Consider the following 27,993-nt stretch of genomic DNA (forward strand, 5'->3'; position numbering starts at 1 on the left):
CCGCGGCTCCGCCATGGCGCCCGCCCCGCAGCCCGGCTCAGGCCGCGCCCGCCGCCGCCCCCCCCGCAAGGCATGCTGGGACACGCCGTTCCGCCCGCCCCTGCGCGGGGGGTGCTGGGAACGGTAGTTCCGAGGCCTCGCCCCGCCGGGACTCGGGGCAGGCTCCCAGCGGGCATTGCAAGCCCCCAGCCCTGACGGCATGCAGATTAGCGGCGGGGGCGGGGGGCGCAAACAGAGGCTCCGCCCCCTGGACTGGGGGCGGGCTGGGGGCTTCAGCCCAGCGGCGATGGGGGCCGGCGGCTCCAGGCCCCTAGGCAGCGTCTGCCGGGGCTCGGGCCCTGCAGGGCTAAAGCCCCGAAGCAAACCCTCCGTCCAGGGCCGCAGCCCCGGGGCCCAGCCCGCACGCCCCGCGGGAGGGGAGCCCCCAGCCCTGGCGCGCCCCGCGGGAGGGGAGCCCCCAGCCCTGGCGCGCCCCGCGGGAGGGGAGCCCCCAGCCCTAGCGCGCCCCCTGCTCTCGCGCTTCTGAAGGTTGTCGCAGGCGGCTTGGCGGGTCGGGAATTTCCAGCACCCCGGGCCTAGTATTGTCCCGGGTCGCCGCCGTACACGTTGGTGGCATCGCTTCAAGGTAGAGGACGGGGGCCTCTGAACGACACTGCATGTCCTGGGGCCTGCTCGGTGCAGTGTAAGCTTCAGGCACGGGAGATCAGGCAAAAGGCAGGGGTGGTTTTTTTCGGGGGGTTCCCAAAGAGAGAACGACATCTCCTAAAATCCCACAGGCCCAGATACTTGCACCAGAGGTGGGACAGACAGGTTACCCCCCCCCCTCCTCTGACTTGTCAGTTTTGCCATCTGTAAAATGGGGATAGGAATAGTGAGCTCCTTGGTAAAGTGCTGCGAGATCAATAGATGAACTGTATAACAGCTAGGTATTAGGTTTCAGAGGGGTAGCTGTGTTAGTCTGTATCAGCAAAAAGAACAAGGAGTACGCGTGGCTCTAACAAATTTATAATTGGTAAGTAAATATAAAAAGAAAAGGAGGTCTTGGGGCACCTTAGAGACTAACCAATTTATTTGAGCATAAGCTTTCGTGAGCTACAGCTCACTTCATCGGATGCATACTGTGGAAACCGATGCATCCGATGAAGTGAGCTGTAGGTCACGAAAGCTTATGCTCAAATAAATTGGTTAGTCTCTAAGGTGCCATAAGTCCTCCTTTTCTTTTTGCGAATACAGACTAACACGGCTGTTACTCTGAAACCTGTCATTAAGTAGATATAGATATACTTACAAATTATAAATATGTATACACACACACACACTTACAAATGATAAATGTGTTAGTCTCTAAGGTACCACAAGTACTCCTTGTTCGTTTAGCTAGGTATTAGTTTCCCCCTTCAAAAAGAAAAAGATGTCAGTAAGTTGCAACAGCTCCAAGGGGGGATTCAAACAAAGTCTGTTCAGATTAATTAGATCTGTAATTAAAATAATTTTAAAGTGTTGCTATAAACGCAGAAGGGGCTGAGAAAAGGGTTCTCTCCCCTACACAAAAATCTCCCAGGACTCCTTCCTCTGTATGATACACTACAACTCCCACAATTCTGTGCAAGCCATGTGATTTTTATTGAGCTTGCAAGTGACTATATTGAAGCATACACCGCCTCGCAACTTACCAAACTATTGAGTTTCCAGAGGAGCGGCTATCATACTTCGGGATCACTTTACACATTCCCTTCCTTTCCGGTTGTGTTGCACTGCAAAGCAGAAATAAAGAAGCCAAGATGATGCAAGTAAGTGCATTTCAGATTTGCTGTCTGATGGGGTTAGAAATCTGCCGGGATTGTAAATGACAGGTTGGAGTCAGCTGATACATGCACGCTGTGCTTTCCTTCAAATACAAATGATACATTGGTGGCATTTAATTAACTATCCGATCGCAAGTGATTGACAGTGGACAGGTTTATATTTTGCACAGAGAAGGCTCTGCTGCACTCTGGCCATTTACTCGGGGGCAAGGAAGCATGATGTGGACACAGGAACTTCATTAGGGACAGCACGTTCAGTAAAAAGAAAAGGAGGACTTGTGGCACCTTAGAGACTAACAAATTTATTTGAGCATAAGCTTTCATGAGCTACAGCTCACTTCATCGGATGCATGCAGTGGAAAATACAGTGGGGAGATACACAGAGAACATGAAACAATGGGTGTTACCATACACACTGTAGCAAGAGTGATCAGGTAAGGTGAGCTATTACCAGCAGGAGAGAAAAAAACCTTTTATAGTGATAATCAAGGTGTGCCATTTCCAGCAGTTGACAAGAACGTCTGAGGAACAGTGGGGGGGGGGGTGCGAATAAACATGGGGAAATAGTTGTACTTTGTGTAATGACCCATCCACTCCCAGTCTTTATTCAAGCCTAAGTTAATTGTGTCCAGTTTGCAAATTAATTCCAATTCAGCAGTCTCTCCTTGGAGTCTGTTTTTGAAGTTTTTTTGTTGAAGAATTACCACTTTTAGGTCTGTAATTGAGTGACCAAAGAGACTGAAGTGTTCTCTGACTGATTTTTGAATGTTATCATTCTTGACGTCTGATTTGTGTCCATTTATTCTTTTACGTAGAGACTGTCCAGTTTGACCAATGTACATGGCAGAGGGGCATTGCTGGCACATGATGGCGTATATTACATTGGTAGATGTGCAGGTGAACGAACCTCTGATAGTGTGGCTGATGTGATGTGCAATACAGCTGCAGCTATGTCACTATAGAATAATCGGACTGGAGGGGACCTCGAGAGGTCATCTAGTCCAGTCCCCTGCACTCATGGCAGGACTAAGTGTTATCTAGACCATCCCTGACAGGTATTTCTCTAACCTGCTCTTGAAAATCTCCAATGATGGAGATTCCACAACCTCCCTAGGCAATTTATTCCAGTGCTTAACCACCCTGACTGTTAGGAAGTTTTCCCTAATGTCGAACCTAAAGCTCCCTTGCTGCAATTTAAGCCCATTGCTTCTTGTCCTATCCTCAGATGTTAAGAAGAACAATTTTTCTCCCTCTTCCTTGTAACAATCTTTTATGAACTTGAAAACTGTTATGTCCCCTCTCAGTCTTCTCTTCTCTAGACTAAACAAACCCAATTTTTTCAATCTTCCCTCATAGGTCATGTTTTCTAGACATGTAATCTTCTCTGGACTTTGTCCAATTTGTTCACATCTTTCCTGAAATGTGGCACCCAGAACTGGACACAATATTCCAGTTGAGGCTAATCAGTGCGAGTAGAGCAGAAGAATTACTTCTCCTGTCTTGCTTACAATACTCCTGCTGATACATCCCAGAATGATGTTTGCTTCTTTTGCAACAGTGTAACACTGTTGACTCATATTTAGCTTGTGATCCACTATGACCCCCAGATCCCTTTCTGCAGTACTCCTTTCTAGGCAGTCATTTCCCATTTTGTATGTGTGAAACTGATTGTTCTTACCTAAATGGAGAACTTTGCATTTGTCCTTATTGAATTTCATCCTACTTACACCTACAATGAGGGAAAAGTTTTTTTCCCATCAATGTCGTTAATCCACCTCCCTGAGCAGGGGTAGCTATGTGGAGGGAAGAATTCTTCTGTTGCTGTAGGTGCATCTACTCTGGGGATTAGGTCATTTTTCACAGCCCTGAGTGACTAGATTGATCTAAGTGCAGACCAGGCCAGGGGTGCGGTACTCCACAGGGTGTAACAGCAAACACAGTAATACTCCAAACAACAATCTCTCAAATCCTGTATGTAATCACCAGCTATTTGTTTAACCCACAGGTGCAGGGTAACAAAAAGGAGTCAAGATTCTGGTACGTGCATGCAGATTAGCAGTTGTCACACATACACACAGTGAATATTTCACTGGTATAGTTAATAAGTCTGCTGTTTGGAGGGCTGTTCTGAATGCTACAATTAAGTGTTCTCACTAAAAAATTTAGTGAATTAAAATTTAACTTTGGTTAATTGGATCATCCGATGTATTAGCTTCTTAAGGAGAGATTCTACTGTCAGATAAATTTAATTCATAGAATCATAGAATATCAGGGTTGGAAGGGACCTCAGGAGGTCATCTAGTCCAACCCCCTGCTCAAAGCAGGACCAATCCCCAACTAAATCATCCCAGCCAGGGCTTTGTAAAGCAGGGCCTTAAAAACCTCTAAGGAAGGAGATTCCACCACCTCCCTAGGTAACACATTCCAGTGTTTCACCATCCTCTTAGTGAAAATTTTTTTCCTAATATCCAACCTAAACCTCCCCCACTGCAACTTGAGACCATTACTCCTTGTTCTGTCATCTGCTACCACTGAGAACAGTCTAGATCCATCCTCTTTGGAACCCCCTTTCAGGTAGCTGAAAGCAGCTATCAAATCCCCCCTCATTCTTCTCTTCCGCACACTAAACAATCCCAGTTCCCTCAGCCTCTCCTCATAAGTCATGTGTTCCAGACCCCTAATCATTTTTGTTGCCCTCTGCTGGATGTTTTCCAATTTTTCCACATCCTTCTTGTAGTGTGGGGCCCAAAACTGGACACAGTACTCCAGATGAGGCCTCACCGATGTCGAATAGAGGGGAACGATCACATCCCTCAATCTGCTGGCAATGCCCCTACTTATACATCCCAAAATGCCATTGGCCTTCTTGGCAACAAGGGCACACTGTTGACTCATATCCAGCTTTTCGTCCACTGTAACCTCTAGGTTCTTTTCTGCAGAACTGCTGCCGAGCCATTCGGTCCCTAGTCTGTAGCGGTGCATGGGATTCTTCTCTCCTAAGTGCAGGACTCTGCACTTGTCCTTATTGAACCTCATCAGATTTCTTTTGGCCCAATCCTCTAATTTGTCTAGGGCCCTCTGTATCCTATCCCTAACCTCCATCGTATCTACCTCTCCTCCCAGTTTAGTATCATCTGCAAACTTGCTGAGCGTGCAATCCACACCATCCTCCAGATCATTTATGAAGATATTGAACAAAACTGGCCCGAGGACCGACCCTTGGGGTACTCCGCTTGATACCGGCTGCAACTAGACATGGAGCCATTGATCTCTACTCGCTGAGCCTGACAATCTAGCCAACTTACTATCCACCTTATAGTCCATTCATCAAGCCCATACTTCTTTAACTTGCTGGCAAGAATACTGTGGGAGACCATGTCAAAAGCTTTGCTAAAGTCAAGGAACAACACGTCCACTGCTTTCCCCTCATCCACAGACCCAGTTATCTCTTCATAGAAGGCAATTAGATTAGTCAGGCATGACTTGACCTTGGTGAATCCATGCTGACTGTTCCTGATCACTTTCCTCTCCTCTAAGTGCTTCAGAATCGATTCCTTGAGGACCTGCTCCATGATTTTTCCAGGGACTGAGGTGAGGCTGACTGGCCTGTAGTTCCCCGGATCCTCCTCCTTCCCTTTTTTAAAGATGGGCACTACATTAGCCTTTTTCCAGTCGTCCGGGACTTCCCCCGATCATCATGAGTTTTCAAAGATAATGGCCAATGGCTCTGCAATCAATTTCGCCAACTCCTTTAGCACTTTTGGATGCAGCACATCCGGCCCCATGGACTTGTGCTCGTCCAGCTTTTCTAAATAGTCCCGAACCACTTCTTTCTCCACAGAGGGCTGGTCACCTCCTCCCCATGCTGTGCTGCCCAGTACAGCAGTCTGGGAGCTGACCTTGTTCATGAAGACAGAGGCAAAAAAAGCATTGAGTACATTAGCTTTTTCCACATCCTCTGTCACTAGGTTGCCTCCCTCATTCAGTAAGGGGCCCACACTTTCCTTGACTTTCTTCTTGTTGCTAACATACCTGAAGAAACCCTTCTTGTGACTCTTAACATCTCTTGCTAGCTGCAACTCCAGGTGTGATTTGGCCTTCCTGATTTCACTCCTGCATGCCCGAGCAATATTTTTATACTCTTCCCTGGTCATTTGTCCAATCTTCCACTTCTTGTAAGCTTCTTTTTTGTGTTTAAGATCAGCAAGGATTTCACTGTTAAGCCAAGCTGGTCGCCTGCCATATTTACTATTCTTTTTACACATCGGGATGGTTTGTCCCTGTAACCTCAATAAGGATTCTTTAAAATACAGCCAGCTCTCCTGGACTCCTTTCCCCCTCATGTTATTCTCCCAGGGGATCCTGCCCATCAGTTCCCGGAGGGAGTCAAAGTCTGCTTTCCTGAAGTCCAGGGTCCGTATTCTGCTGCTCTACTTTCTTCCCTGTGTCAGGATCCTGAACTCGACCATCTCATGGTCACTGCCTCCCAGGTTCCCATCCACTTTTGCTTCCCCTACTAATTCTTCCCGGTTTGTGAGCAGCAGGTCAAGAAGAGCTCTGCCCCTAGTTGGTTCCTCCAGCACTTGCACCAGGAAATTGTCCCCTACACTTTCCAAAAACTTCCTGAATTGCTGTGCACCGCTGTATTGCTCTCCCAGCAGATATCAGGGTGCTTGAAGTCTCCCATGAGAACCAGGGCCTGCGATCTAGTAACTTCCGTGAGTTGCCGGAAGAAAGCCTCATCCACCTCATCCCCCTGGTCCGGTGGTCTATAGCAGACTCCCACCACGACATCACCCTCGTTGCTCACACTTCTAAACTTAATCCAGAGACTCTCAGGTTTTTCTGCAGTTTCATACTTGAGCTCTGAGCAGTCATACTGCTCCCTTACGTACAGTGCAACTCCCCCACCTTTTCTGCCCTGCCTGTCCTTCCTGAACAGTTTATATCCATCCATGACAGTACTCCAGTCCTGTGAGTTATCCCACCAAGTCTCTGTTATTCCAATCACATCATAATTCCTCGACTGTGCCAGGACTTCCAGTTCTCCCTGCTTGTTTCCCAGGCTTCTTGCATTTGTGTATAGGCACTTTAGATAACTTGCTGATCGTCCCTCTTTCTCAGTATGATGCAGGAGCCCTCCCCTCTCGCGCGCTCCTGCTCGTGCTTCCTCCCGGTATCCCACTTCCCCACTTACCTCAGGGCTCTGGTCTCCTTCCCCCAGTGAACCTAGTTTAAAGCACTCCTCGCTAGGTTAGCCAGCCTGCTTGCGAAGATGCTCTTCCCTCTCTTCGTTAGGTGGAGCCCATCTCTGCCTAGCACTCCTCCTCCTTGGAACACCATCCCATGGTCAAAGAATCCAAAGCCTTCTCTCCAACACCACCTGTGTAGCCATTCGTTGACTTCCACGATTCAACAGTCTCCACCCAGGCCTTTTCCTTCCACGGGGAGGATGGACAAGAACACCACTTGCACCTCAAACTCCTTTATCCTTCTTCCCAGAGCCATGTAGTCCGCAGTGATCCGCTCAAGGTCATTCTTAGCAGTATCATTGGTGCCCACGTGGAGAAGCAGGAAGGGGTAGCGATCTGAGGGCTTGATGAGTCTCGACAGTCTGTCATATCGCGAATCTTAGCCCCTGGCAAGCAGCAGACTTCTCAGTTTTCCCAGTCTGGGCGGCAGATAGATGACTCAGTCCCCCTGAGGAGAGAGTTCCCGACCACCACCACCCACTCTTGGGAGTGGTGGTCGTGGAACCCCCAACCTCAGGACAGCACATCTCATGCCTTCCAACCGGTGGAGTCTCCTTCTGTTCCCTTCCCTCAGTTTTATCATCTAGTCCACTCTCCGCATTAGTACCTGTGGAGAGAACATGAAAACGGTTATTTACCTGTATCTGCGTTGCTGGTAGATGGACGCTCCCCTTTCTTCTTCTGGAGGTCACATGCTGCCAAATTTCTTCACCGTCCTCCTGTCCCTGTCTCACCTAAGAGTCGAGCTAATACACAATTGTGATCAGATACAGATATTTAAAAAGCAGAAATAAACTCAAGCCCCCTAAATTCAGATCCAAAATCAAGTCTGAACTTCTCCAAATGTCAATAGGTATTTGTATCCAGAATTCTGGTCTCAAGCTTCTCTCTTGTGAAATGAGATGCTTACCTACCATAGTCCAATGGGAGTTAGGCACCTAAATACCTTTGAGGAGCTGGGCCAGTATAGCTCAGTGACTCACCCTCTCTAGCTAGTGAGGCTTTTGGGCTTTAGGATTACCTCCATCTAGCTGAAATCTCATGCAGTCCTTAGCAGCAGTCTTGGGTAGCAGGTTATTAGTCTAGCCCAATACCTCTCCTCCTATTACTTCATGTTACAATAAGTTTTAATGATTGTACTTGCTCTTCTATAGCACTTTTCATCCATACATCTCACCGTGCTTCAAAAAAAAAAAAAAAAAAAAAAAGGACCGTATGGTTAGTCCCATTTTACAGATGGGAAAACCGAGGCACAGAGCAATGACATTACTTGCCCAAGATCACTCTAATGGTCAGTGGTTAAACCAGGCTTAGGACCCAGGTCTCCTGACTCCCAGTCAAGTCCCCTATCCACTGGACTGCGCTCCCTCACCACTGTTTTGAAATGGGTCCAATGAGCTAAACACAATTTTCTCCAAATCCTGTTTAACAACCTGACAGCCACATGAACATTTTGTTTTTAAATAGCATTAGAGTAGGAGAATGGCAGTCAGAACTATTCCTAGGTCTTCTGCGGACTTGGTGCTTGGCCTCTGGCAAGTCATTTAACCTCCGTTCACTTACTCAACCAAAAAAGAGGCGATAATATCTTAATCAATCATTTTACAGTTCTTTGGGATCCTCAAATGAAAGGTACCATGTAAATGCAAAGTATTATTATTTAAAAGCTACAACACATTGCCCTTAAAATCCCCTCCAATATCACATGTGGATTTTCCCTAGGAGAATTGTTCCTTTCTCGCCATCTGATTTGGCTCAGGGTCTTGGTTACAATTTGTAAACAGAACTGACTTCCAGATCAGTGAGTGGAACACACCTGTGTGGGTGTGAGAAGTGGGAAAGTCAGGCAACCTAACCCTGCTATCTGGAACTTTCAGAGGTGAGTCAATCTGTTGGCACAGTGCAGCCCCTTGGTCTGGTCTAGGGTAGAAAACATGTGGAACTAAGATGACTTCTTTTTAAATCTTTTCAACTGGTTTAAACCTTTCTTAAAACAGTTTATCTTAAATTAGTGAGGCTTAAACCGATTTAAGTGTGTCTGCATTGGACTGGTGTAACTAAATTGATTTAGCTACACAGGTACAACTTTACCAAAGGCCTGGTCTACACACTACAGGCTTGTCTTCATTACAAAGTTAATCTGATTTACAGTTCAAATGTTGCCCCTAATTTGAGTCCTTCCTGTCCACACATAAAAACTATTAATTCAAGTTAGCCAGCCTGTCAGGGGGTATAGGCTAAGGCTCAAGTCAGCACAACTTATCAGCTGCTAACATGATCACTCTGTAGTGTGGTCTCCACTCAATTGCCTCTGGACAGTCTTCCATTGCCTCCCCATAACTTCCTACCACGTGCCCAGAAAGGACAGACAAGTTCTGCTACAAATCGCCTGGAAAGCTGGGCTCAGCTGACTGCTAGCACAAAGAACACGAGGAAGTAGAGTACCAGTGTGGATGCAGGAGCCAAGTATTGTTTTGCAACGTGGCCGCACATTTGAGCTCGGCCAACCTGAGAGGAGTAACTTGCATGTAGATACCTCAAGTTAACACTGCAGTGAAGACTGCAAACGTGTGCATGGAGACTCTTAAGAAGATCTAAACCTGGCTTATAATGGTTTAGCTTGCACATGTAAATTCCTAGGTTCAAGCTACTCCAATATATCCAGTTTTAAAGAGATATAAGTATGCCCATGCAGGGGTTTGCACCAGTTTAAAACTGTTAACTGACTTAAGCTACTTGGGTGCAATTTGTGTGTGTGTAGAGAAGCCCTTGTACAAATAACCCTGTAGTTATGGCTTCCACAATCCAACTAACGAAGCGACTTCCTTTACATAATGCCAGGTGTCAAATACCCAGTCTGTGTGCTGGATCCAGCCCCAATGACTGCTTGTTGTGTCATGCCTGATTTTACACAGTAAGATCATTGGGTCAGGGACCATGGGTTCTGTATGTGTGAAGTGCTCACTTTTGGGCCCTGCAGAGTCAATGCTCCTCGTGGTAGTCAGAACACTTTGGCTGTGTTCGCGTCACCATTATCTGCCTGCACTGATGCACATAATGGATTAACTTCCTCTCTTGGAAGAGTCTTGCACCATCTAGCTTTTCGCATGGTGACACCTGGGCCATGTCTACATTAGGGGTGCTATAGTGACGTAGCTACGGTGCCATAATCCCCTAGTGTAGAAGCAGACTCCTATGACAGAAGGGGTTTTGCCATCGCTGTAGGAGCTCTACCTCCCTGAACGATGGTAGCTAGGTCAACAGAAGCATTTATGACAGATTTGGCAATTTCCTGCAATATCCTTGAAAAGCCTTACTGAATTAAAAGTAAGTATCTTTGGAGTCCCTGGCATTACCAGTGCATGGTTTATGTATCATTGTGGACTTGTCTGTAACTTCTCGGGCAGGGAGGGGTAGGATGTGGCCAGAGTAAATCCTGGCAAGTGTTATGAGCATCCAATAACTGTTGGAAACAACATGCCCGACATCAAGGAACCTCTGGGACAAATGAAGTTGAGTGTGTTTCCTAGGAAATAGTTGGGAAGAGGTGAATGCAAGTTCCTACCTCCAGACCCAACCTTTTGAAGCTACATCCTAAGGAGAAACCCATTGTCTGTTGATTATCTGTTCCCAGAATCTGATGGTCAAAGCCTCGAACTGCATATGGGAGGTCCTCACAGATTCATGGGGGTGTTTGTCCTAAGCTAACAGCTGTTTTGAACATGTAACTACAGAAAAGACCCTTGCTGTGGGTTGAAGGACTCTTTACCTGCCAGGGCCCTTGTTGGAGCTGGGGGTGGGGGATAATCTCTGGTAAGATTATTGCTATGCATGTGGGTTCTTTTATTATTTTCTCTCTAATGTTTTCACCTTGACAATAAACGTGCTTGCTTAGAAGGGGTTGTGTGGTAACTTTTAACTGTGGGAAGTAACACTGTTTATAGCCTCTGAGGAGGAAGTAGAACAGGCCTGCATAGGAAGTCTCACTTGCTGGGGAATAACACAACACACGCAGAGAACTATGCTGTCTGGAAAAACCCCAGTGAGGAGGGAGAGAATCACAGAGTTCAAGGCCAGAAGGGACCACCAGATCATCTAGTCTGACCTCCTGTATATCACAGCCCCACCAACACCCACACACTAATCCCGACAACCAAAATTAGACCAAAGTATTACAGCCCAGGAAAGGTGATGGCTGAGGAGCCAGCAGCCTAGGGTGGGTGCCCTTGGAGGACCATGGAGGGGGGATACAGGTGTAGTTACTCTGAACCGTGACAGCGTTCCTCTGTCAAACTAGCTGCGTCTACACTGGGGGTTAAGTCTGCATAGCTACAGCAAGTGCCATCGTTTTAACTGTAGCCCAGGCCTTGGATTGGCTGTGAAAGGACCCAACAAAGCCCATCGTGGGGCTGTGTAGTGAAGTACAGTAGAACCTCACCGTTAGAAACACCAGAGTTACGCATGGGCTGGTCAACCACCCACCTCGTTTTGAACCGAAAGTATGCAATCAGGCAGCAGCGGAGACCAAAAAAACCAAACACACACAAATACAGTACAGTGCTGTGTTAAACGTGAACTACTAAAAAAAATAAAGGGAAAGGTTAAAAAAAGATTTGACAAGTTAAGGAAACTGTTTCTGTGCTTGTTTGGTTTAAATTAAGATAGTTAAAAACAGCATTTTTCTTCTGCATAATAAAGTTTCAAAGCTGTATGAAGTCAATGTTCAGTTGTAAACTCCGCAAAGAACAACCATAGCGTTTTGTTCTGAGTTACAAACAACCTCCATGCCTGAGGTATTCATAATTCTGAAGTTCTACTGTATTGCACAGGTTCAGAGTAACAGCCATGTTAGTCTGTATTCGCAAAAAGAAAAGGAGTACTTGTGGCACCTTAGAGACTAACCAATTTATTTGAGCATGAGCTTTCGTGAGCTACAGCTCACTTCATCAGATGCATACCGTGGAAACTGCAGAAGACATTATATACACACAGAGACCATGAAACAATACCTCCTCCCACCCCACTGTCCTGCTGGTAATAGCTTATCTAAAGTGATCATCAAGTTGGGCCATCTCATCTCAGCTTATCTAAAGTGATAATCAAGGTGGGCCATTTCCAGCACAAATCCAGGTTTTCTCACCCCCTCCCCCGCCCCCATACACACACAAACTCTCTCTCCTGCTGGTAATAGCTTATCTAAAGTGATCATCAAGTTGGGCCATTTCCAGCACAAATCCAGGTTTCTCACCCTCCACCCCCCCACACACAAACTCACTCTCCTGCTGGTTATAGCCCATCCAAAGTGACCACTCTCTTTACAATGTGTATGAGCTGTGTCTGGCTCCTGGCCGGCCATCTAGGATCACTGTGCCCTGCGTGAAACGGACCTCGCTCTCGCGCTCTCTGGGGATGTGTACACTGCAACTGGCAGGTGTAATTCCCAGTGCAGATACACAGACATGCACTGGTTGTGCTTCAGCTAGCCCCTAAAAATAGCCGTGTGGCTCTGGCAGCATGGACGGTGGGGTGGCTCAGGCTAGCTGAACGAGTCAGTCCCCAGAGGGTCAGGCGGGACTGTACTCGGGTGGCTAGCCTGACCTGCCACCCACGTCACCACGGCCACACTGCTAGAGAGCAAACATGTCTCTGTGGACCCGGGCTGGGAATTACACCTCTCAGCTCTGTGTAGACAGATCTTCTGACATAAAACTCCGGTGTGTGAATGGACTGCAGAGGGAGAACTGCAGTGTGTATTGCCTCTTAGTAAGAATCTGTAGCCCATCTTTGTATCTTAGGCCTGGTCTACATTAAGGTCTATACATCAGTATAGCTGCTTCTCCCAGGGGCGTGGAAAACCCAAACCCCGGAGAGATGTAGTTATACTGACCTAATCCCCGGTGTAGACAACACTAGGTCAATAGAAGAGTTCTGCCATCCAGCTCACTATCACTGCTCAGGAAGGTGGACATGAGAAACTCTCCCCTCACCTAGGTAGTGTCTACACCAGGAACTGCTGTGGCAGAGCTCTAGTGAGTTAAGTGTAGACATTCCCTTACACTGCACCCTACAGGCAGGTTTATCCAACTCCTGGGCAGACATACAGTACTTCTGGAACCCACCCCCATTGTCTCAACGTACAGCGCCTAGCACAACAGGATCCTGGGCCATGACTGGGGCTCACGTGCTACTGCAGTACAAATAAACAACAACAGCTCTTTAGTGACAATCCAAGGATTCCATGTTGTGACACTAAGTACTTTAATACCAGATCATCTCAAGTTGCTAGACGCTTATTAGCGAATTAAGCCTCATTATGGCCCCACTAGGGAGGGGCCCCCATTTCAGAGAGAAGCTCCCTAGCTTACTCACGGTCACACAGGAAGTCAGAGATGTAGGATGGCTCCTGATCCTGCCCCTTAACCCCAAGCCCATCTTTCCCTGCTGATTCTTTGTGGGAGTAGCAGCGGTGCTGAGGAATAGCCGCTTTCAGCAAAGGGACGGTCTTCCCGCCGCTGACTCAGACAGTGACAGGACACAAGAAAAGCCCAATTTTGGGGTGCCTATTGGCTTCTTCACAACACCATGAAGGAACCATAAACTAGCCGTAGGTGCTCCTGAGAAATATATCCAATGCAGGGGGACAGCCCAGCAGGCATATCCAGCTCTGTACCACACCTAGAGAAGCCCCAGCTTCAGGTGTATCAGGGGAGGGGGTCTTGGCAGGGCTGTTCCTAAACCTTGGCATCTGGGGACAGCTGGTACAGCCCATAGGGGTCTTCAGTAGCCTGGCTGCCAGTTATGGCATCCCTCTAACTTGGGCTGGGGGTAAACCAGCCCCCAGCATCCTTGTGTAGCAAATGTGCCTGGCAGACTTGGCCCAGGGAGCAGAGCTCTGTCCTTACAGCGTGTAGCATTTCCTCCTGAGTTAGCGATAGCCAGTTTCTCATCTTGCAACACATGGAAAGGAAAAGGCCAACCAGAAGACAAAATGCCATCCAATCCCCAGTTTAGGATTACAGCCATAGCCCTTCAGCCAAAACCAAATGGCCCAGTAACCACCAGCAGGATTCGTACGTTTGAAGATGGTAAATGTAATTACTGGACCGAGCACAGGACTAAAAGTCCAGGGATCTGGGTTCAAATTCTGGCTGAGATTCCCTGGACAAGTCTCTGAATATTTCTGTGCTCACATTTTCCCATTTGCAAGGGGGAAATAATGCTACCAGCATAGTGAAGTGTTTGAGATTGATGGGTTAAGTATGCCAAGTCCTAATATAGTCTCATTTAAACACTATTATTATAAATCTGCTGCCAAAGGAAATTCAAAAGCATGAGCCAATGACAGGTGATAATATGCTCTGCACAATGCACACAGACTAAGCATATAATGAGATTCTGTTTACTGGATAAATACATACATCTATTAGGCAATGTTTCTAGACCAGGCACATCCCTTCAGATGCATAATGGAGATGTTGCATTCTGTACAATAATCTGCTCACATCATTAACAAACGCTGCAGTTGTACGTGGCATGTAATTAACAAAGCAAAGGTTAGGCCTTCACCGCAAAAAGAGATGCGTTTTTAGCTCTCTCAGTGTAAAATGCTAATGGAGACAAGGCATAAGTGCTTTATAACCTCATTGTAGCCAATGGAGGTCAACCCTGGGGGAGGAGGAGGGCTAAGGTTAACACTGACTGGGTACGTCAAGGTAAAATCCGTCCCTTGTCTTTCGAAGCATCTGATTGAACAACTCTTCCTTTTTCCTTCAGCAAAGGAAGCCAAAGGAACACGAATCCAAGCAATTATGGTGCCGTATACATAGGAGGTTCAGTGCACCTTGTGAGATACCTGCCCATCAACTGTAATCATGGTGCAATTGCAACATGATGAAAGCCTTTTACTGCAGGAAGCAGCATCGGTTTTGAAAAACGGGCGCTCAGATGAGACTGGCTGGGTCCAGAAAGAGAACCTTGGTTTAGAAATTGGTAGCATTGCCCACAGAGGATCAGGTCTGAGTAAGATGCAGGAACATACGGCAGCCATGCATTTATCTGTAGGCAGAAGAAAGATCTTACCAGAGTGGCTCGTGTGCTACTACTTCTTAGTAGGAAAGTCTTGTGCGTGGCTGGAGAACGGTGCTCCATATTCAGAGGACGTGACTTTCTGGCTTGGACGAAGTGCTTTGCCCAAGGTCCCAGAGAGAGAGCAAGCGGCAGCTAGGAGAAAAGTCCAAGTCTTTGGCCTCCCAGTGCTGTGATCTAACCACAAGGCTATTGGGCTGACGGCCTCAGGTGGCATCTGAATGACCCCTTTTCAGGGCCTTCCAAAGTCCTCGCTCAGGAGCTCCCAGCACATACTGGGTTGGAAGTCAGTCCACCGCCGCATTCTGCTGCACCTGAGGATCTGTCTAGATGAGGAAGAAAAGTGCTTTTCTCAGCAGGGAGTGACCTGCTGCAGCCTGTTAAATTCAAGCCAGCTAAGGGGGTTAAACTGCATTTATCGATACTAAGTGGGGTTTTTCCATCAACTTAAACTAGCTTGATTGAACCAGTTCTATTGGGGAAAAAACCTTTTTCTCATAATCTAAGCCTCAGCCTAGTATGTGCATGTGAAAGAGAGGGGACAGGTACTATTGAAATCCACACACTGTAGGGCATAATCTTAGAAAGCCCCTGTTTTAGTAATAGGAAGTTCACAAAATGATGCATGAACATAAAAACAGCCCCCCATTTCCCAACACTTAATGGTACCTAACCCCGGGTGCTGCTCTGCTCCCTTCCCATGGTGAATGCAGCATTACCAGCCTAATGCTCCTTTTGGAGGGATCCGGCATATCTCCTAGTCTAGTGGATTTTCCCTAGCCCTACTGGTAAGTCACATTGGTCCTCCCACAGAGAAAAGCACCCCACTGGAGAATGTCCCCTGAACTCCCAGTGCAAAGGGAAACACAGCTTAGATTGCACTTCACAATCACAAAGGCAGTTCACGACACTGACATTGAAACCACTCTGCTCCGATGAGAAGTGAAACTGCCTTGACTCAGTTGCTGCGCTGATTGCCTGTAATCAGCTACAGCTGGCCAGCTGCCGGAGACACATGGCACCCTTCTCACTGCCTGCTATTAGCGCTGACTCTCAATGGAAAAACTCAAGGTTGCTCCTTTTTGTCTGGCCAAACCAAGGGCCTCTTGCTGACTGTGCTGCGGTCTTCATGAGCAAGGGCTCAGTTCAGGATAATGCTCTACACGCTGGTTAAGGCTGTGTTAAAAGTGAGAGAAACAAGTCAAATCATGTGGGCAAGTCATGTCACTACTCAGTGCCTCGGTTTCCCCATCTTCCCCAGTTCGGCCTGCCAACTGTTTTAATCCAGCCCTTGAGCTCCCGCTGGGGAGCAGGGTCTGGGGCTTGCTATGCTCCAGCCAGGGAGCAAGGTCGGGGCCCACTCCACGTGGGTCCCAGAAGCAGCGGCATGGCCCCGCTCTGGCTCCTACGCATAGGGGCAGCCAGTGGGCTCCGCTCTGCACACTACCCCTGCCCCAAGCGCTGCCCCTGCAGCTCCCATTGGCTGGGAACCATGGACAATGGGAACTGCAGGGGCAGTGCCTGTGGATGGGCAGCATGCAGAGCTGCCTGGCCATGCCTCTGCGTAGGAGCCGGAGAAGGGACATGCCACTGCTTCCAGGAGCCGCTTGAGGTAAGCACCGCCCGGAGCCTCACCCCTGAGCCTCTCCCCACAGCTCAACCCCCTGCCCCAGCCCTCATCCCCCTCCCATCCTCCAAACCCCTCATCCCCAGCTCCACCCCGGAGCCCGCACCCCCAGCCGGAGCCCTCACCTCCCCCTCACACCCAACTCCCCCACCCCAGCCCAGAGGCCCCTCCTGCACCCTGAACTCCTAATTTCTGGCCCCAACCAGAGCCCTCACCCTCTTCTGCACCACAACCCCAATTTTGTGAGCATTCATGGCCTGCCATACAATTGCTATTCCCAGATGTACCCCTTGGGCCAAAAAGTTTGCCCACTCCTGTTGTAAGAACTAAGTAGGAGCCAGGACTCCTGGGTTCTATTCTTGATTTGCTGTGTAACCATAGATTCTTTAACCTCTCTGTGCCTCAGTTTACTTATAAAATGCAGCCCCCTACCTGCCCCCCCAAGGATCCTGTGAGGCTTTATTCATGCTTGCAAACAGCAATAGTGCAAGAATACATCATGCATCACACTCACTACCTCTAACATACCAAGCAACTTGGGGCTGATTTTTGGAAGTGTTTGAGATCCACTGAAATCAGTGGGAGTGGCGAGTGCTCCACATTCCCAAACCATCAATCCCTTCCCCCCACCTGATTCTGTTCTGCCTGGGGTCGGTCTTTGTGCAAGGTGGCTTCCCCTCTCAGAGGGTGGAGCTGAAACAAACAAGTGAAGCAAACTGAATTTGCCCTTTGAAGTGAAGATCCAGTACAGTACCCAAGGGATCTGCCAAGAGGCAACTCTGCTAAGAGCCCTTCAGTTTCGTTTTGCAAGGTCATGCAGTTCCAAGAGGTTTACAGATGTAAATCAGTGATCTCTGACACTTCTATGCCCAGCGAGGCTTTGGAGAAATGAAGGCAAAGCACGAGCTCGCTTGAGTTACTCTTGGCTCAATCCTCAGAGGTTTCTTTTTGTTGTTAATGGAACCCTCTCTGCTGTGTGATCACGTTGAAGAGACTTTGCCAAAGCAGAGCGGCTTGCCCTAAGTTAAAGAAGTGGGGAAAGGGAAGCATGAGGGGCTGGAAGGAGCAGGAGAGAGGGGGACTGGATGGCTCAGGGGTGAGGAAATGGGAATCCAGAGCCATTCACTGACTTGGCTCCAAGCAACAACAATCATTATCATTTGCTGGCTGGCTGAAGCCTTGTGGAGAAGGAAGGGGTGGGAACAGATCAGATAAGTAGCCATCTCATACGACTCACCATCACCTGTGACTTTCTCTGTTGGCAGTCTCAGAAAGAAGCTGAGAACCACCGTCACCTCCAGAAGTGGCCTCTCCAGACCAGGGCTGGGCTGCCCAGCAGTTGGCATGTGCGGAATCCTGTACCCGACTGCTTATGGTACAGACAAGGAAGATTTGAGCCCCCAGGGCCAGCCACCCAGAATTTTACTTATTTCAAATCAAACCTTTTGCACCAGCCCCCACCAGGCTGCAGAAAATCTGCCTTGAAAGTGGGCATAAAAGGCAGCAGAAACCAATCACAAGCCCCCCAGCTGGGGACCTGGAGCTGAACAGCACACACCAGGAAGAGGGTAGGGCCAGGCCATCAATGAGACACGCTCGTTCAATAGATCTCTCAGGAAGGATCTATAGAGCTTCAGCAGAATGCAAGGGAATACAGCTCCTGCCCTCCTGCAGCGGGGAGTTCCTCCCTTCCAGTGAAGCAGCGGATGGGGCAATTCAGTTTGCTCCTCCCTGTTTCCACAGGAGCACACCTGGCTCCTAGATATCAGCCCTTTGCAATCTCTAGGGCTCAGGCTGATGCAGGAGCCTAAGCCGGCTCCAGACTAACGCACAATGGCAGTGATGCAGGAGGAGCTGGGTGTACCCCTCCACACCCCTCCATGCCCAGGCAGCCCTGGGAAACTGGAGGAAAGGGGGAGGATATGAAAGCCAATTAACCGTTGGGCGAAAATCGTCCAAAGCAACCTGCCTGTGAGGGATAGCACGTTCCAAGAGATGAAATGCAACATATGCAACGCAGCAGGTCCTGACCTGTGCTGGACCCTAGCTACTACCATGAGGAGCACAGAGTAGCTAGCCTCGATAGAGAGAACATGCACAGAGCTGGATGGAAACGCCTTCAAAGAAATCATGTCCCAATCTTTAACACACACGTTGGAAGCCTACGACTTGAGTTGCTGGTCTCAGCCCGATTCAAAAGGGACAGGCGGCATCTGCATCACAAGCCACACACTTGTGGGCATCCCCGCTGCCAGGCCAAGGGCTGGATGGGCTATGGAGGCTAAGCAGTACCTCCTATCTTAAGGGGAAGGATGGCCCAGTGGTTAGGACTTGGGAGACCTGGACTCCATTCCCTGTTCTCCTATAGACTTCCTGTGTGACCTTGGTCATGTCACTTAGTCTCTGTTCCCCATCTATAAAATGGGGATAACAGCATCTCACAGGAATAAAGATCAGGAGACGCTCAGATGCAATGATAATGGGGGTCATATAAGTACCTAAGATATCTAGACAGAGCCTCAACAGTGGTCCCTTCTGTCATAGTCCAGGGAAACTGCACCTGTGTTCCTCCTCCATGGTCCAGCAAGGACACCCACTCTTAGGCTTCCAGGTCCCAGCCCTCACCTCTTGGTCGGAGACCTGCGTCTCGCTCCCTCCTGACCAGGCTGCACAGCTCCCTGTGTTCGCTGAGAGTTCCCCAGCAAGTCAGACTGCCTAAGCAGGCCCGCTTTGCTTTCTCCTCAGTGGCTATAAACAACGTGCTTGCCCACAGCTATAGGTTACCACATTGCCCTTTGCAAGCAAGCACAATTATTCTTCAGGTGAAAGCATTACAGAGAAAACACATTAAAACAATAAAAGAACTTGCACGCCTGCTAATAAGCTTACCAGCTGTCCCTCCTTCCCCGCAACTCCAGCGTGGGCTCTGGCAGGTGAACAGTCCTTCAGACTCCACCGGGGGGGGGGGGGCGGTTCTGTGGTCACAAATTCGTAACAGCTTTTGTTCAGAACACGACCACCACCTGAAGCCGGTGGGTATGTACTCGGCCCGACTCAGCTGTGCCATGACCCATGCTGCCCATTGCAGTTACACTGCTATTCAGACTCCTGCTCGCTTGATGAGAGCGAGCGCGAGCATGTGTACGCGAGCAGGGGAATCATACCCCTAGCTCGTAGTGTAGACTTAGCCAGTGGGTTTCTCCTTTATCTTTGATCTGCAGAGACCAGGAAGAGGTAATCCGCCAGACAGCAGTTCAAAAGCTTGGATCTGGAGCTGGGAATCTGCATTCCCCTCCCTCCAGGTATTTCCTAGGAAACCCACTTTGTTCAACGTGAGAGTCCCTCCTTGCCTGGGCCCAAGGTGGAAAGTAGTCCTTTGGAGCTCATAACAGTTCCCAGCGGGGTTTACATTGGCCACATCTGCCTCCTAGAGAAGCTATACATAATCCTACAATAACACATCCACTTGGCGTTTGTAATACAATGGGCTCCAAAGCTATTTAAACTTAATTCAGTCAGATCTCCCAAAATATTGCCAGAACTTGCCATGTCTGTCTACCTCTACTCACTCTGTGTATTGGCTGTGCGCCTCCCATTCTGTGGATACGCAGAGACTCTCTGGCCTCTCCACCTGGCAACTTTGATCGACACTGAACCCACTTGAAGGAATATTTTTATCAATATATTTATGAAAGGCACTGGGGCACCACCTATGAGATGCTGTAATTATTGATCATGGGTCTCTCTCTACAGCTGGAAATCTGGCATCGGCCGGTAAGAGATGGGGCTGCTGTTTCTACATTCCACCCCAAACCAGCTCTTAACATTTGCCTTTGCTTTGCTTCTCCTTCAGATGTATTTCTACTTCTCGGACAAGGTGGTACTTTTGTTTGACTTCTGGAATGTCCACACCCCTGCAGGTAAGAACAGAATCTGTGGATTATTCCCACCCCTGAGCGATATAAATTAGACCCGAGTAATTTGTACTGTAGACATAGCCTCAGAGAGCAGCTGATTATGGGTGGTTATCAGCTAAATAGTTTGATAGTATTTACTCTAGCAGAGGCCATAATCTGGGCTGAGTAGGTGATAAGTAGATGAGGGAATAAGGGTTTACTCACTGTTTTTGCTGTAGCGACAGACAGACACCAAGTCAAGGGCTGGGAGAACAGAAACTTGCACACACAGACAAATTCCAACAGCGAATGTGTTCTCCAGTGTTCTGTACAAACCCACTGCCTGCCCCCAGCCCCACTCCTGATCTCTGGAGGTCCCCTGTTATAGCCCCGCTCTCTCCATGTGGAATTCACCGAATACCCCAAACTATCACAACTACATCACAAGCCACTGAAAGATCATATCCACGCTATTGCTCAGTAGGGATTGACGGCACGGCACACAATTACAACAGCTGGCCATCTCTGCTCCAGAGCGGGCCACAACTGGGACAGAGAGGGAGGAGACAACTGAGGATGTAGAGCAGTTATTTATCACATGCCTGCCTTATCCATTATACTATGTACACAAGCATGACATTTATGCATAAAACAATGCCAATAAAAGCGGTGAAAAGGCCTAGCAGAAGACTAAGAGATGTTTAAACTCAGCCTTTAAGTCTCCCATAGCACAGGAAGAGTATTGGTTTGGTCGCAGATTGGGGTGGGATTTGGGAGAAGATGCCCAGAGAAGATACAGCAATTTGCACAGTCTCATGAGGACTGATCAGTGAATCACACACCGGCCTGCTGCCACTCCAGCCATGCTAAGGTGCGGGGCGGGGGTGCCATTATAAAATGGAAAGTGGGCCGTTCTGCCAGAGGGCTCAAGAAGAACTTTGTACCTCGTGTCCTTCACTTGGAAGAGGTTCTGGCCCCATCTGGGATGAGCAGAGCAGAAGAGATGGGGGAGACCCGCTGGGGTGGGTAGAGGCAGATGTCACTAGAAGCCCCACTGCACCCCTTTCCTACTGGATCGGCGCTTTGCAGCCTGATGGGGTGGGAATGAAGAGTGGAATAAGGGCAGGGGAAGGGCAGGTGCCAAGGATCAGCTACTATATTTGATCAGTAAACTTCCTTAGAATGAGGCACGTCCAGCTCCTCCCTCTAAAACTTACGGTTCAGAGTCCCATGGAATGCTTGCTGCTTCGTGGAAAGTTCAATGGCGCTTCCGTTGTGGGGATGGCCCTGGTGCTCCTGCTGGTTCCAGGCCAATCCGAACGGCGCTTGCCTTGCAGGGATGGTGCTCTCGGTGCTGGTGGTTCTGCTGCTAGCGGCGTTGTACGAAGCCATCAAGATCAGCAAAACCAAACTCCTTCGCCGGATGATACTGGCCATCCCCACCACCCTCAGTCAGGAGTCACTCAGGGAGCCGGAGCCGGGGGCCGTCAACTCAAACCTGGGTCAGCAAAACACCACCTCAAAAAGGTAGCCTCAAACTGGGACTGGGTTTTCGCTGTTGTCTGCTGCACAAAGGAGGCCCAAGGGACACTAGCAAAGGGCTTTAGGCACCATTTGCCGTGTGGGCCCATCAGAGTGTTGCCAACCCTCCAAGATTGTCCTGGAGTCTCCAGGAATTCAAGATTACTCTTTAGTTAAAGTGTATGTCATGTGAGGAAACCTCCAGGAACACAGCCAACCAAAATTGGCAACCCTTGCCCATTGGAATTACCACACTAGACCCAGGGAGATGAGGATCCCAGTATCCCCCAAACCCCTCTCAGTAGGTGGCTACTGCCCAACCTCTCTCCTCCACTAAGTGCTCCTGCCCGCCCCGTCCTGCCTCAGCTCCTTCTCCCTCACCCCTGTGGGCCGCTGCCCCCTTCCTCCTACACCTAACTCAGGTCTCAGCTCCCCCCCGTACCACTGGTGTTTTCTTGCTCTGCCCATTGGCTTCAAGGGGGGCCCAGCTGCTCCCTCATCTTCAAAGTCAAGAGGGGGTCACTGCCCCCAGTCCCACTGGGAGTGTCGGGGTTGCGGGGCAGTGACACGTGTGACAGGGAAACTGCTGATCACCCGCAGACGACCCAGGGAGCTAGCACGGCCCCAGCCAGCAGGGCTGCAGCCGGAGGAGTTCAGGCTGTATACGGATTAGCGCTGTTTGGAATTGTTCCAGAGGAAGAGATTTCCACTGGAAAATGCTGATTCAATGGAAAATTATCCACTCGTTTCTTTTCATCTTAGTTGCATTGGTATGTTTAAATTATAAAACTGGAATACAAACACGTCAAGCTGATGGAGTGAGGCCAAACGGTCATTTTGATTTTTCCTAAATGAAGTTTTGGAATTCCCAGGCCGGGGGAAATTTTGAAATTTTGTTCCAGTTCAGAACAATTTCCCCCCTAAACGTTTGGAATTTGCCATGGACCAGGAATTCTGAGTTCTGACCAGCTCTGATTTTTATACAAGTTGTTTGCACATTTGTTAAATGGACCTTACTAGTTTTTCTGGGTTCAAATGGTGGCAGGTCTGAGGTTTCGCAGGCTTTCTGTACCCTGTAAAGCATCACAACTATCGCCGTCAAAACGTAACCAATTAATCCCCCTTGATCGCGTCTTCCCTCAGGCACTACCTGTATCGTGAGCTAAGCCATCCCAGTTACGCTGTTGTTTTCTGACCAACCGCATTTCTCTAGCGGGGTTCCTTTGGCAAACAGCCTGAGGAAATACGCTGTACGGCTGCCCGCCCTGTCTTTTCAAGAGCCCTCGTCTGCAGTTCCCGTGTGATCGGGGGTAACTAGCATGAGAGGCCTAATCTCAGAGGGAGTCTTGTTCACAGGTGCAGGATTGACTCCACTGAGGCCGGGAACGAATCACTGGACATAATGGGAATGCTCAGGGCTTTCCCCCCTCAGTGTTGCAGCGGGGAATGAGGATCTGTTATGGCCACACAGGCCTATCCCACGTGATCACTTTCTGCTTTGGCAGGGGTGGGATAGTGGAACGTGGGCCTTTGACACACAAAACCCATTCAAGAAAGAAGATGGGAGGTTGCCTACAAAGGGTTAAGAGATCACCCCAAAAATACACGTACTGACTGCTGTTCTGACCCTCCTTCATTAGAAGGCCATGTCCATTAAGCACCCAATTTCTATTCTCAGTTAAGGCTGGTTTCACTGTTTTCCTGCAGCTGGAACGAGCTTTTCACGGACCCTGGAGCACTGTACCTAAAACATGATGTGCAACTATATAAAAAGAACATCTTTGGCTCACACTGGGATGAGGCAGTAACCATAGCAGGTGACAAGGTTGAGAATTCCACCAAGTTAGAACCCCATGTGGGCTAAAAGCTCAGTGTGCCTAAGTAATCCATGCATGGGAAGGGTTAAGAAATCAAAGGCAAGTTTTAGCCCATATGTGCAGAAACCAAAATGCAGAAGAGGCTTAGTTCAGAGCGTAACGCCACCCCATGATTTCCAAAGGAACAGAAAGCCAACCAGACACGAAATGCGGGTAACAAACAATGCAAGGGGAACTCGCGTGATTTGAAGAGGATGCTGCCCTGCCTTGCGTTTCCTGTGGCGCATAGTTTCATACACAAATCAGTAGGAGAGGAGGAAGCAAGCTAGAGTAGATCATGGGGGCAGGGAGGGGCTGCAGAGCGGTGTCATTTTGGTATTGTAGCCCGCACAGCTTCGGCAGCGTGCTGAGATCACTGCCTATCACACTGCTGAAGATTGTCCCATTGTTTCCTTGTGCTTCCCCATCTGTCTGTGTCCACCTGTCATCTCTTGTCTTACATGTAAGCTGTTTGTGTCAGGGACCATCCTTTTGTTCTGTGTTTGTACAGCGCCTAGCACAATGGGGTCCTGATCCGGGAGTGGGGCTCCCCTAGGAGCTACCACGCTGCAGCTCATTAATAGACAGAACTCCTCCACAGCGCAGCACAGCGACGACAGACATACCCGAGCCAGCGTGAATCATGCCAGCTCCGGCCCGGGTGGGAGCAGTGCTGCTGCAGCAGCAGGCATGTCAGTGTGGCGCGTCCAGGCCTGCTTGGAACCCTGCATAATCACGCCGGGGCTGGTTCATGCTGCTGCACTAGCTGGGTAGCTTGGGTGCTGGCAGATTACAGCTTGCTCAGGTAGCACGACACGAACTGCAGTCAGCCCGGACAGGCCCTTAGGCAGCACAGTGCTCTCTGAAAACAAATTAACCCCACTTAATGTTATACCCACTATGCACGACCAGGGCTCCTGGCCATAAGCTCTCATACCTCTTTGGCCCTCAGCCTTTGGCTGGTGCCACCCTCCTGGAGCATGCAGGACACACTTAGACATCTGGGGGGATGTTGCTAACTCGCAAGGCTTGTTCGCGCCATAGTTAACTCTGCTTTTTTTTTTTCTTCCTTTCTTTTCTGGAAAGGTGGTTTCTTTACCACATCAGCCAGAGCCTGCTCCACGTGGTCCAAGTGGTGATCGGTTACCTGGTGATGCTGGTGGTGATGTCCTACAACACTTGGATCTTCCTGGGGGTGATCGTGGGTTCCGCCCTGGGTTACTACGTGGCTTACCCAGTGTTCACCGTGAGATAGCGGTGGCCTGCTGCACTCCAGGGCACTGCAAAGCAGAAGACGGCAACCTCTGCAGTGGGGGAAGGACTAAAGAGGCTCCACTAGAGAAAATGCTTGTGCAAAGCTTGGCCTGTAGCTGGTGGGAGATGAATCTCCACACAATGGGGGACTCCCCCCATTCCCCCACCTCGGGGGATTGAGTTTCTTCCTTTTAATCCTAGCGGTGGTCTCCACTTCTATACAATTACCCATTTTTAAGATCACTTTTGGACCCTTTCTGCCGGGCAGGCCCTCATCGCCCTGGCCAAGCAGGGCACAGCCCCACGAAGAGCTAAACTGGGCCACATGCTGGCTGCGAACCGGGCTGGGCGGATGTCATAAATATAAAGGGAAGGGTAACCAGCTTTCTGGTTTCTGGTTTACAGTGCTATAAAATCCCTCCTGGCCAGAGGCAAAACTCTTTCACCTGTAAAGGGTTAAGAAGCTAAGAACCTCCCTGGCACCTGACCCAAATGACCAATGAAGGGACAAGATACTTTCAAATCTGGAGCGGGGGAACAAAGGGTTCTGTCTGTCTGTGCGATGCTTTTGCCGGGAACAGATCAGGAATGCAGCCTTACAACTCCTGTTAAGTTAGTAAGTAGTCTAGCTAGAACATGCGTTGGATTTCCTTTTGTTTAATGGCTGGTAAAATAAGCTGTGCTGGAGGGAATGTATATTCCTGTTTTTGTGTCTTTTTGTAACTTAAGGTTTTGCCTAGAGGGATTCTCTATGTTTTGAATCTGATTACCCTGTAAGGTATTTACCATCCTGATTTTACAGAGGGGATTCTTTTACCTTTTCTTTAATTAACGTTCTTCTTTTAAGAACCTGATTGATTTTTCATTGTTCTTAAGATCCAAGGGTTTGGGTCTGTGTTCACCTGTACAAATTGGTGAGGATTTTTATCAAGCCTTCCCCAGGAAAGGGGGTGTAGGGCTTGGGGGGATATTTTGGGGGAAGACGTCTTCAAGTGGGCTCTTTCCCTCTTCTTTGTTTAAACATGCTTGGTGGTGGCAGCATAGGGTTCAAGGACAAGGCAAAGTTTGTACCTTGGGGAAGTTTTTAACCTAAGCTGGTAAGAATAAGCTTAAGGGGTCTTTCATGCAGGTCCCCCCATCTGTACCCTAGAGTTCAGTGGGGAAGGAACCTTGACAGCAGACAAGCAGCTCAGCCGTACAGCTGCCGTCTCCAATGACTTTGAGCCCACCCTCAGTTCTCACTCAGGAATCCCAGGAGCCTTTCCCTGCTGACTGGAGGAGCAAGAGGACTTGGGCACTGACACCCTCGCCCGGGGACGGACAGAGCAGGCGGACATGTTACAGGCTATGTCCATCAGCGGATGCTGCAGGGATGAGAATGCCGGGGGATGGATTGGGGTTTATTTTACCCTCCCTCCCAGATTGTTCATGTTCCTGGCTGGCTCCGTGACGGCTCTGTTCACCGCTCCCTGTTGCTTGTGGGCAGGAGGAAAATAACCCTCAATGGGCTCATGCTGGTCTCTGACCCCAAGGGGACGCTCCCCTCACACTGTGCCTTCTGTGTTCCCAACAGAACAAAGCTGTACGTCAGCTCCCCGTCTCAGCACCCTCTGGATAGTGCAGGGGGTGAGCACAGCTTGATGACCCCCCACCCTCCTGCTGCTTGAGCATAAGGGAGTAAATTGGTTGGTTTAACAGTCTTGCGTGTGCAGTGGCTCGGTTGCTTTGGAAGCCAGGATGCCCCAGGGGCTGGTGGGCCTCGCAGGATCCTGCTGTATTTCATGCCAAGAGAAGGGCAAGTTTTAATAAAGCTATCCTAATTGCTTGGCTACTTGTGTGTGCGCACCTGATCGTGGTACTGAGGCTGGGAGAAGCGGCTGGCCTCTTTCATAAGGCTGAAAGATAATGTGGAAATAGATGGCACTGATCAAAAATTAGGCTCCCCAACGGCCAGCCATTCCCCAATGGCAAGGGACTGCTCAGAAAGCTGCAAGGAATGCAGTCAAGAGCAAACTCAGTTAAAGCAATTGCTTACCTGTTACCAATAATGCTTTAGATCTGATTCAGCTGCGACAACTGTAGCACGTAGGAGCCGCATTCCTAGACCAGCAACTCATTGTGCTAGGGGCTGTACAAACACAGAACAAAAAGATGGTCCCTGGCTCGAGCTAAAAGACCAGGACTTGTACTGGGGCTTATTTCCAGCTCTGCTACGGGCTAGCTGCATGGACTTGGACAAATCCGTTAACTGTTTTGTGCTGAGCTGTAATAAATGGGGCTACTACCCTGCTTTGGAAGGTGCTCGGAGATCCCCAACTGGAAGATGCTGAGTGCAAAGTATCAACTTGTTAGAGATAGCTGGGAAACATTTTCCCAGTCTGTGGGAGGGTGAGTGTGAGAGTGGGTGGGTGTAAAAACCCCCAAACCCTCCGATTGGGTCAAATCGATAGAAATGATCTGTTTTGATTTCAACATATTTAGTATAAATTAGCTCACATTTCTAAAAGAACAGTCATTCATTTTGAAAATGTTCAAAGGGAGTTTTTGACAACTCCTCAGCTCTCTGCACATCAAGCACATCCCAGAGTTGTACATGCACAAAATATAAATTATTCTATTGAAGGTTTAGGAGTTAGAAACTTGAGTCCTTAATTCACCAGCCTTGTCCTTCCAATGCGGGGACTACATGCAGATGAG

At 48.9% G+C, this 27,993-nt stretch overlaps 1 protein-coding gene across 2 annotated transcripts; it reads left to right on the plus strand.

Annotated features, from left to right (window-relative positions):
* Positions 1–139: 139 nt before the first annotated feature.
* Positions 140–27,127, plus strand: SLC31A2 (solute carrier family 31 member 2). 2 transcript variants are annotated; one of them, XM_048823200.2, is made up of 4 exons: positions 140–625; positions 20,623–20,689; positions 22,003–22,192; positions 25,129–27,127. In XM_048823200.2, the coding sequence occupies exons 2-4, from the start codon at positions 20,623–20,625 to the stop codon at positions 25,295–25,297; spliced, it is 426 nt and encodes a 141-aa protein (XP_048679157.1). In that variant the 5' UTR covers positions 140–625; the 3' UTR covers positions 25,298–27,127. The 2 variants fall into 2 exon arrangements, with proteins under 2 accessions (XP_048679157.1, XP_048679156.1); XM_048823199.2 differs by lacking the exon at positions 140–625 and adding an exon at positions 1,187–1,790.
* Positions 27,128–27,993: the final 866 nt, after the last annotated feature.

This window comes from Caretta caretta, chromosome 16 (assembly GCF_965140235.1).
Source record: "Caretta caretta isolate rCarCar2 chromosome 16, rCarCar1.hap1, whole genome shotgun sequence".
Taxonomy (NCBI): Eukaryota; Metazoa; Chordata; order Testudines; family Cheloniidae; genus Caretta; species Caretta caretta.